Source organism: Vicia villosa, unplaced genomic scaffold (assembly GCF_029867415.1).
Source record: "Vicia villosa cultivar HV-30 ecotype Madison, WI unplaced genomic scaffold, Vvil1.0 ctg.000759F_1_1, whole genome shotgun sequence".
NCBI classification, from domain to species: Eukaryota; Viridiplantae; Streptophyta; class Magnoliopsida; order Fabales; family Fabaceae; genus Vicia; species Vicia villosa.
In genome coordinates this window covers 204,262-216,590 of record NW_026705340.1, presented here as the reverse complement: position 1 = coordinate 216,590, position 12,329 = coordinate 204,262, and the positions used below count along the sequence as shown (strand labels likewise).

The 12,329-nt window shown below is 25.1% G+C and overlaps 1 protein-coding gene across 1 annotated transcript; it reads right to left on the bottom strand.

Annotated features, from left to right (window-relative positions):
• Positions 1–5,992: 5,992 nt before the first annotated feature.
• Positions 5,993–6,493, bottom strand: LOC131631034 (ethylene-responsive transcription factor 11-like). The gene has a single exon (XM_058901793.1). It carries the CDS (start codon positions 6,491–6,493, stop codon positions 5,993–5,995), a length of 501 nt encoding a protein of 166 aa, XP_058757776.1.
• Between the last annotated feature and the right edge of the window lie 5,836 nt (positions 6,494–12,329).

Here is a 12,329-nt window from a genome sequence, read left to right as displayed (position 1 = left end):
ACTATTAGGGTAGTACTCTTAGATTGCTTGCTCAAATACAAAACTATTTTCACACTCCTTTCAAAAACAAGGGCTACGCTTTTAAGCTAAAGTCCTTTTATTCGAAAAACTCTTTTCAAAACAAATAAACATGAGCTAAGCAAACTAAGAGCTCGTAGATAACTACGGATGAAAAGGGTGCTTAAACCTTTCCTTTTCATAACTTACCCCCGAGCCCGTTTTTTTTTTAAAAGGTCTTTTTCTGTACTTTTTACCTTTCCTAAAATTGGACAAAATAAAAGTCGGTGGCGACTCTTGCTCACCGCAACATTGGTTACTTACAAAAATAAAAGTCAGTTCACCGAGTTACACTATGCAAGTGAAGAATTCAAAACCAAATCATCCTTAGGAAAAGGGATTGAGATGATTCAAATCATCCCACAACCTATAATCAACCCTAAACTTCGATACTACAAGACATCACAACAAGAATTATACCTCACCTCAATTCCACATATTCATCACAAATCCAAAACTCAAACGAGCTTATTATCAAAGCATAGAACAAATTATTTGAACACAGAAAAATCATCACAACACACAGAACAACATAACATATAAGAAACATACATGCAAAGGCTGCAATCTTATATAGTAACTGGAGGGAGTGAAGAGCTGAGCGGAGTCTCAGAATCATTTTGAAGAAAGGGAAATTCACGCGTAAGGAGCTGGACGGAGTGAAGAGCGGAGCGCAGTCTCAGAACCATTTTGATGAAAGGGAAATAGGCGCGGGGGGAACTGGAGGGAGTGAAGAATCGGCGCGTAGGGACTACGGTTTATGGAAAGAGATAGAGGGAAACAAATGATTTGTTACAGTACAGGGTGTTGATTCTTTAATTTTGTTTTTTTAATTTCAATTTTAATTGTTTTTTATTTTATTTTTTAAATTACAATTTCAATGTTAGAAGCGCTTTTAATTTAAATTTTAATTTGTTTATATAATGGCCTATGGCAGCGTTTTTAAAAAGCGCTTTCTAAAAAAAGTTATTAAGCAACACTTTTCAAAATCGCTTTCTTAAGTGTGGCCTATAACAGCTCTTTATTAAAATGCTCTCGTATGTATGGCCTTTAGCAGTGCTTTTTAGAAGCGCTTTTTAAAAAGCACTTTTTAAAGTTAATATTTAGCAGCGCTTTTTCTCAATTTAGAATATAGTTTAAAGGGTTAATTACGTTTTTAGTCCCTATAAATATGGGACCATGCATTTTTAGTCCCTAAAAAATTTTCCTTCAATGAATGGTCCTTATAAAATTATTATGCACCTAGTTTTAGTCCCTACTGTCAAACCAATGCGTATTTTAGAACGATTATTTTGCAGACATGTTCATAATGTTTTAAAAAGTTGCTGGAAAAAAAAAATTCAAAATCTAATTTCTAAGTTGAGATTTCATTACTTTTATCATTATTTTTTGAAATTTAAAAAATTCATATTTTATTCTTCTTGTTTTAAAAAATTCTAAAAGTTGGTAAATAAATATTTTACAGTATTCTAAACATATATATAAAAAATTATTCAAAAATTTAAAAATTAAAGGGTAATTAAACAGTTTTTACAATTTTAGAAAATAACAGGGACTGAAATTGCATGCATAAAAATTTTAAAAGAACCATTCTTTGAAGAAAATTTTTATAGGGACTAAAAATACAAGGACACATATTTATAGAGACTAAAAACATATTTAACCCTAGTTTAAAATTCTAACTTTTTTTTATCTTGTAACAACGATTTGGGAAAACAACGTTGTCTATGGAGTGCAGCCTAAAACCAATTTTAATGTGGTATATAAAAAATTAAAATTTTATTTATATTATATCTGTAGCACGCGGTCAGCGAGTTAGTGGCCATACAATTAATCATATGAAAAAGGGTTAAATGCCTTTCACCCCCTGCCAGGCGTGTTTTAATTTTCCCCCCTTTAAAAAAAAATTTGTGATTTCCCCTTGGAGATTCCAAATTGCATCCCCCCTCATGCTGACTTGGCCATGGAATCTTCATACTATTTCACTATTTGGCTGACTAGGCGTCCACTTGGGTTTTTATTTTATTTTTTATTTAATTTTTAAATTACACGTCATGTTTTTTAATTATGATTTTATTAAACTAATTTTTTAAATTTATACTTATTTTTAAATTAAGAAAATTAATTTTTTAATATTTTTTTTAGAATTGTTTTTATAAAAATATCAAAATATTAGATATGGACCTCAGCCATTTGTTGGTTCAAGTGCAGCCCAATTACCTTCAAACTATTTTCATTTCAATAACCATTTGTTGTATTGCGTTATAAACATTATTATTCTTCCACCGTAGCCGATGTGGGACTAAACTCGGTTCAAAACAAACCAACAAGCTGAAATGAGATCATCATAACTTCCTTAATACTCAATCATTCAACACAAATCAAACATCAAAATCATTCATATTGCATCAAGGATCATCATGCAACCTTTAGTTTTTAAAAACATGGAAAGATAAAAGAGAAAACAAGGCTGCCAGTGACGGTTTCAACCATCTTTACATATTTTTAGAAAGCTTCAAATTACGGTTTCACTCTTCAAGAGACTACTTTTGTTGGTGAGAAACCTGAGAGCAGAATCAGATCGTATGCATGCTTTAGCTTGTATTTGTAGCACTACAAGTAAAAATATATTTAGGGAAGAGTTAGTTGCATCACTAGTGGAAATTTGCTTTCAACTGTCTCTGCCTTTACCTGAACATAAAAACTCAGGCATGGAGGGCAGGGTCATTGGGGAAAAACTTGCAACGTGAACTTGTGAAGGACTTACGTGAGGTACACAAACTATAACACCTCATATTCAGCACTGCTTTCATGCAAAAGATTTATTTTTCTGACATTAGCATATATGCGGCAAATATCATTCAAACAATGCTTTTATAATTATTGATATTATTTTAATTGATAAATTTAGAGTAAAAGACCTTCAACTGCACCCTACTTCTCAAGTTTTTTCTGTTGTGGCTATTTAATCCATATTGATCCTGTGCTAAGGTGCAGACAAATTGCAAATAAATAAACAAGAGAGTACTACATTTGCGAGTGTCCGGTTCTAACGTGAAGCTACCATTTGCAGAACAAATGTTTATCAACATTAGCAACTCAACAATTTACATTAGCAACTCAATTCATGTTATTATACAGGGGATGTTCGGTGAGAGAAGAGGTTGGAGTTTGGGTGTAGAGGAAGGAGGAGGTGATGGTGGATGAAGCCATGTTTTGTGTGTTGTGAAATTTACAGTGATGGTGGATGAAGCCATATTATAGTCCCACATCTATTACTATATAAGCAAAATAAGTGTTTATAAATAAATGTAACATTTGGGCTATCGAATTGAAAACTTTAAGAGAGTGTGTGGGCTGCATTTGAATTTTAAAAGGGTAGAGGTCAAGGTTCAAATGTATTATTTTAATAATTTAATAAACTAATTTCTGAAAAATATTAATAGAAATAATTTTAAAAAACGTAAACAAAAATCTCAAGGGGAATCACAATTTTTTTTTTTAAAGGGGGGAAAATTAAAACACGCCTATATGACAGGGGGTGAAAGGTATTTAACCCTATGAAAAAGTAGTTAGTTATTAATGAATCTTACCGGAAACTAAAGATCTTTGAAATGAACATTTCTTATGTTTGCAATGGAAAAGTCTTATTTAAAAACTAACACTTTTATTTAGATTAGCGTTATTATTGTTTGAACTCAGATTAAATTCTAAACAGAATCTTTAATTTTTTTACGAATGTAAGGTAATTTAACATGTTTATGTTAACGATAATTTTTTTTTATCAAATGTAAATAAATTCATATTTGGATTTTAAAATTTTAAATTCTAGTCAAGATGTGACCAAATATATAAATTTTTGTTTTTATTTTTTTTTACATATTTTTTAATGTATATGAAATGGTCAATAAATCATTAATTATATAGGTGAGAAAAATATTAAGATAAGACTATTTATATAATATAAAGTCATAATTAAAATATAATGGTTTTATTCAAGTCATCATTTTTTACTATATAAAATAAATTATATTAAAATTAAACTAAATAAAATTTAAATGGTAAAGAATTTGAGTTCTTTGATTTCTTACTCTTTTATATAAAAAAGTCCTTTTGGGAGCATGTCTACAAAAACATTAGTGTATTTGGTCCCAATTTTTTTTTTTTAAACAATTGATTTATAGAATTTTTTAATTTATATTTTTTTTAAAGATTTGGACCAATATAAATGAAATGTGAGAATATAAGAATGAATTAAAAGAAGTCCAAACAAAATAATCCCAAAAAAATAAAAATAAAAACAATGAAAACTAAAGAAATAGATGCTTTCATAGCAGGGACAAATCTACAAAACTAAAAAAAAATATCATAACATGCATAAGGCAAAATGATTACCCAAAAACCACTTTAAATAATTAAATTTAATCAAATCTACTACTAATTGTTTCGAATTAACTAAATCTTCAATCATAATAACATTATTTCTCAACTTTCATATTTTTAGTAGTTCTCTATTTAACGCTCTATAAATTTTAAATTCTACAAATATAATCATCGAATATTTTTATTTTGTTTTAGCATATATATTTTTTCCAAAGAAAAAAAACTATAGAATGGACCTTTGTAAGAATAAACTTTTATAGTAAATGTTTTACTTATATTTTTTAAAATATATTATTTATTAACTTAAATGTATTTCATAAAATATTAATTATTCTAAAACCTTTAAAAAAACCTGGTTAATTAATTCATAAAATTTAATATTATTCTTAAAGTTTCGTTCCACAACTAAATAAAAAATGAAAAAAATTACAATTTCTCTATGACTAGAGAATTGTTGAGCAAATCTTAACCTTACCTATATAATTTTATTAGAGACAACTTTCACTTGAAAAATTAAAATCGCGTTCACCCTAATTATGAATTAAAGATTCACCTAACTTCTTAAATATATTTGATTTGAACCACCGCCATCAATATCATCGTCATCGTCATTTATAAGCTATCAGTTTTATTTAGTTTGATGTTAATTGTTTGAGTGAGTTCGTTATCGTCATTTATAAGCTACCAGTTTTATTTAGTTTTGGCGTTATTTGTTTGAGTGAGTCAGACCAACTCAAACTCAGTATAATTCTTGATGAAATTGTTTGTTTTTATTTTATGAATTTAAGGGACATTATCATGCTTTTGAATAGGAGTTACCCACAATAAGAATTGTTCATGATGTGGTTTCGGTCGATTTTAAAAGAAAAACTCATCTAATTTAAAGATAAAACTACTCACAGTTTGAATTGATTTGAATTGAATCCAATTCAATCATACTGTTTTAATGCGTATTTGATAATATAAAAAATTAGAATGAACATTAACAATAATTTTTAATTAAATATTTTATTTATATTTTTAAAATATATTATTTGTTGAATTGAATTTGATAAAATATTAAATATTCTAAAACTTTATAAAAAAACTTACATAATTAATTTATGAATTAATTAGTTTTTTGGTCTCTATAAATTGACGTGTTTTTTTATTTTCGTTCATGTATATTTTTTTTCTTGGAAATGATTCTTGAATGTTAAAATTCTTTATGTTTTAGTTCTAAAGTTAAAATCTGCACGAAACCTGCAAATTTTAGTTATAGGGATTAAAATCAAATTAAATTCAACAGTTAAGAATTTTATCTGAGAAAAAATGATACAGGGATAAAAATAAGAAATATGCCAATTTAAAAAGACCAGAAAGTTATTTAAGCTTTCATTTATTCAACAAAACAACTTAATTTACTCATAGAGTTTTATTCCACAACTAAATTAAAAATAGAAAATTACAATTTCTCTATGACTACGGAATTGTTGAGCAAATTTGAAGTTTGCATATATAATTTCATTAGACATCTGCCAAACAAAAATCTTGTTCCCCCAATGGTAATGGACTAAGGTCGAATCTTTGACATATCATGAGCACCTAAGTGCATCAGATTTAAACCACCACCACCAATGTCGTCGTTGTCATCATCATTAGATGGATCGTCATAGTTATGACACGATTCCCCCTCTTCCTTGCATGATGGACTAATAGTAAAATCATCCAACGATGTAATTTCAGCTAGCTTTCTTTCTTCATACTCATCCATCTTTCGACTATAAGTCATAGCAGCTTGTATTTCAGTATCAAAAGTACCTAGCCATATTCTTTTCTTTGCAAATGGATCTCGAATCTCAGCAGAGTATCTTCTCCATCTAAGTCGAACACCTTTATATTTACTTGTAGAAGTCAATTTCTGTTCACCATCTTTGAGATAAAGCTTCACCCCGTCAATAATCTCAACTTCTTCAGATTTGATGTGTGTAATTTGAGTTGTTGAATGATTTTGTTTTTTGACTGTTACTTCTACATTTTCTTTTTTGTTGGTTGAGTTCTTCCTTTTCTCCATTTTCAATACCTGATTACAAAACTAAATCAAAACAAGAGAAAGAGAAGAAGAAAATAAAGATAGAGATAGGTATACATCAGATCTAGCCACTATATATTATCAAATACATGGTAACATTTTCATAAAAATATTAAATATGTTGTTTTATCATTTTAGAAAAAAATTCATCAAACAAGGAATATTTGACTAAATCTTAAAAATAAATAAATACTCATGTAATAATTCAATAATAATGGGTAAAAACATATACAATATATAAATATTTTTTTATTTGGAGTTTTTTCTATTGACAATAAATAAAACTTAAATTAATGGTAGTGAATTTTGTGAACCTTACCCAGTAATATACGATATATTTTTTCTCTTGTGATACAATCACACTCTGTAGTTGTTTTTTCTCTTCTTGTTCTTGTAATGAGAAACTCCTATTTATAATCTCTAATTCGGAAGAGGTCTTTTGAGTGAGTTAACCATCCCAGACTCGATATTTAATTCTCGTCAATAACAGTCACTTTTTTTCTCCACATATTATAAAAATATTAGAAATAAAGAATTGAACTTACAATTTTATCAAATTATTTTTGTTAAGTATTAGTTAAGATTGACCACCTTATATACTCTCAAAGTAGGGTTAAATATGTTTTTGATTCCTATAAAATTATAAATTTTGTTTTTAGTTCCTATAAAAATAAATGACATATTTTAGTCCCTACAAAATTATTATGCACGTAGTTTTAGTTCCTACTGTTAAATCAGTGTGTATTTTTGAATGATTCTTTTGGAGATATGTTAAGAATGTTTTAAAAAGTTTCTTGAAAAAAATGAAATCAAAATTTGATTTTGTAAGTCGAGATTTTTTTAGAAGGACTAAAAATGCATGAATTTTTTTTGGAAGGACCATTCATTGAAGGAAAGTTTTTTAGAGACTAAAATTAAATGTTGGCTTATTTATAGGGACAGAAAACTTATTTAACCCCTCAAAGTATAATTTGTAGGGAGTATATTCAAATAAATTAAGATAAAGAAAGTATTTTTTAAAGAAAATTTTATATTATAATTTGTTATGGAAATATAATCGAGTTTTGACCAAGGAGACATATATATATATATATATATATATATATATATATATATATATATATATATATATATATATATATATAAATATATATATAATATTAAACATATGAACACGCTTTAGTTCAGTTTGGATTGTTTTCGAAAAATCAATTTGAAATCTGATTCAATATGAACAATTTTCATAAAAGTGAATTCAGACATATCCAAAATTATTCGATTTATTGAACTTTTTAGTTCTTTTAATTGATTTGCAAATTTATTTGAATCAATTTGGATTTGAAAATCCTTATCGAATATATAGCACAAGTTTGCTTTTCTTGTAAATAAATAAAATGGGTTTGAAATACATTGAGAGAATGTTAAAAATGAAATTTTTTTCATCAAATGCTAAATTGGAATTTAGATTTTAAAAATTTAAATTTAGTCAAAATTTGAACAAATTTTTTACCAATAGAATTTTTATTTTTATAATAAAAATAAGACTACAGTAGAAACTCTTTAAATTAATAATGTCAGGACTGGAGAAATTTATTAATTTAGAGAGTTATTAATTTATCGATAAATTAATAATTATTAATTTAAAGAGTTTTTAAGTAATTATACTGTACATACCAAACAAAAAGGAAAATTAGTTTATGCCTCTTAGAATTACGTTGCAGCAAACCTGGAGACTCAACGTAAATTAGTAACTATTGCGTTCATATGCATTGGAAATCAATAATGACTTTTGAACTTTAAAGAAAAACAGACAACTATTGAATCATATTTCAATAGAGTGTAATATTATTTTTTCAATTTCTATGACTTATTAATTTATGATTTTCGTAGGACTGAAAATTATAAAGGGATCTCCCGAAAAGTTATTATCTTATTATTTTATCGAATTTTTTAATTTTTTACATTGGCCTAAGTCGGGACCGGACAAATTTATTATTTTAGAGAGTTTATTAATTTACCGAGTATTAATTTAAAGAGTTTCTACTGTATTTCTATGATATGAAACCATAATTAAAATATAATGGTTTAGTTAAAGTCCGTGTAAAATTAAATTCTATTAAAATAGAAGAGTTAAAAATATAAAGTGGTAACTAGTAAGAAAATTGAGTTCTTAAAACAAATAGTCATCTCTATTCAAAGGTGAAAATTATATATATATATATATATATATATATATATATATATATATATATATATATATATATATATATATATATATATATATATATATATATATAGATATATATAGAGAGAGTGTGTGTTATAAAAGATTAATTGTATTTAATTCCAAATTTATAAAAAATACATTCTTAGGACTTCTTTTACATTTTACAATAGATTGAACAAATATAAATTGAATCCCAAAACAAAACAAGAAGTATCTTGTTAGTAACTTTCACCTTTTTAGTGTTTTTAGTGTTACTCATTAGAACCCTTCATAAATTTTAAGTTTCACAAATACAATCATCGAATATTTTTATATTGTTTTAGTTAGCGTATTTGACATTTGTCCAAACAAAAAACATTAGCAATATTTTTTTTATTAATTCTTTTATTTATATTTTAAAATATATTATTTGTTGAATTGAATTTGATAAAATATTAATATACGAAAAACTTTATAATAAAAGACATACATAATTAATTTATTGAATAAACAACTTAATTTACTCATAGAGTTTTATCCCACAACTAAATTAAAAATAAAAATTTACAATTTCTCTATGACTAAGAAATTGTTGAGCAAATTTTAAATTTACATATATAATTTCATCATTGACACCTGCGAAACAAAAATCTTATTCACTATAATAGACTTAAGGTTGAATTTCTAACAAATCATGAGCACCCAACTGCATCTGATTTGAACCACCACCACCAATGTCGATGTTGTCATCATCATTGGAAGGATCATCATAATCATTACATGATTCTCCCTCTTCCTTGCATGATGGACTAATAATAAAGTCATCCAACGATGTAATTTCAGCTAACTTCCTTTCTTCATATTCGTCCATCTTTCGACTATAAGTCATTGCAGCTTGTATTTCAGTATCAAAAGTACCTAACCATATTCTTTTCTTTGCAAATGGATCTTGAATCTCAGCCGAGAATCTTCTCCACCTAAGTCGAACACCTTTATACTTACTTGTAGAAGTCAATTTTTGTTCACCATCTTTGAGATATAGCTTTACTCCGTCAATAATCTCAATTTCTTCATGATTTTTGTTTTTTTACCTTCAGTTCAACCTTTTCTTTTTTGTTGGTTGAGTTCTTTCTTTTCACCATTTTTAATACCTGATTAAAAAATGAACAAATAAAATAAAAACAAAAATATATCAAAAAAGTACAATAGAAATTAATGAAACAAAAATAAGAGAAAGAGAAGAAGAAATTAAAAACAGAGATATATACATTAGATCTAGGCACTATATATATCAAATATATAGTGACAATTACATAAAAATATTAACATATTAAATATGTTGTTTTATCCTTTTTAGGAAAAAAATTCAGCAAGGAAGAAACATTTGATTAAATCTTAAAAATAATTAAATGCCCATGAAGAAAATACAATAACACTGGATAAAAGCATATATTATTTTCACTTAAAAATTTACAAATCAATCATAGATATAAAATAAAAAATATACTATAGATAAAAAAATTATTTGAAATTTATTTCTTTTAACAATAAATAAAACTTAAATTTATTGCAGTGAATTTTGTGAATCTTACCCAGTAGTATATGATCTTCCCCTTTCTCTTGCAATACAATAACACTTTGTAGTTGTTTTTGCACTTCTTGTTTTTGCACTGAGAAACTCTTATTTATAATCTCTAAATTCAGAAAAGATTTTTGAGTGAGTTAACCAACTCAGACTCAAAATTTAATTCTGGTCAATAACTCTCACTTTTTCCCCACATAATATAAATAAAATAATATATAATAAAATTTTATGAAATTAATTACTTTTGTTAAGTATTAGGTTATATTGACCACCATTATATACAATCAAAGTATAATATATAGAGTATTAACATTAAACTAGAAATTAAAATTAATATTCAAATAAATTAAGAAAAAGAAGATTTTTTAATTGAAATTTTATATTATAATTTCTAATGGAAATATAATAGAGTTTTGACCAAGACAATTATATATATATATATATATATATATATATATATATATATATATATATATATATATATATATATATATATATATAAAATTTCTTTATGACAATAAAATTTTTGAACAAATCTTAACCTTAGATATACAATTTTATTAGAGACAACTTTCACTAGAAAAATTAAAATCTTGTTCACCCTAATGGATTAAAGGTTGAGTTTACTTCCTAAATACATTTGATTGAACCACCATTATCAATATTGTCTTCATCGTCGTTTATAAGCTAGTAGTTTTATTTAGTTTAACATTATTTGTTTGAATGAGTTAGGCCAACTCAAACTCAGTTTAATTCTTGACGAAATCTTTTGTTTTTATCTTATGAATTTAAGGGACTTTATCATGCTTTTGAATTAAAATTTATCACAATAAAAATTAGTTCAAGATGTCATTTGGGTCGGTTTTGAAAGAAAAATTCATCTATTTCAATGATAAAATTACTCACAATTCTATTCGATTTTGTAAGACTAATTTAAAAATCCAATCCAATTTGATCAAATTTAATGTGGCATAATTTTGATTGGTTTTTTGATATCCAAGCTACAAATCTAGATAAGTGCAATTTATTTTATTTTAAAAGAGAGGATTCAAATATTATAAATATAATAAAGATTATGCAAAAATAGTGACAAAGAGGCAATAAATTATGTCACTACCCCTTTTTAGATGGCAAAATCAATTCTCTTATAATTTATAATTTTTAAATTATAAATTATAATTTTTATATTAGTAGTAATATTAAAAGTACTATAAAATAATTGATTAGATTAATATACAATATAATAGTATATTAAAAATTAAAATTATAATGAGAATGTTCAATTATTTTTTAATCTAATAAAATATTAAAAATAAATAAATAAACTAATAAATAGTATTTAAATAAATTTAATTTCAATGACTAATAAATTAGTTTAATATATCATACTAATAAAAATATTAAATATATGAACGAAGTTCGGTTCAATTTGAAACGATTTTGAAAAATTAATTTGAAATTTGATTCAATATGAACAGTTTTTATAAAAGAGAATCCAAACATATCCAAAATTATTCGATTTATTTAACTTTTTAGTTTTTTTAATCGATTTGGACCCCTACTAATAATATAACAAACTTTTTTTTTAAAATAATGAATAAAATGGGTCTGAAATACATTTAACAATGAAAATTTTGATCGTAATCAAAATTGGAATTTTTCAAAAATTAAAATTTTATATATATATATATATATATATATATATATATATATATATATATATATATATATATATATATATATATATATATATATATATATATATATATATATATATATATATATATATATATATATATATATGAATTGGTCAATAAAACGTTAATTATATAGGTAATAAATATATAATAATTAAGATAAGATTATTTATACAGTATAAAATCATAATTAAAATATAATAGTTTACTTCAAGTCATATCAGTGTAAAATAAATTGTATTAAAATAAAAGTGTCAAAAAAATGAGGTGGTAAGAAATTTGAGTTCTTAAAACAAATAGTTAAAGGGTTAATTTCTTACTGTGTATAAA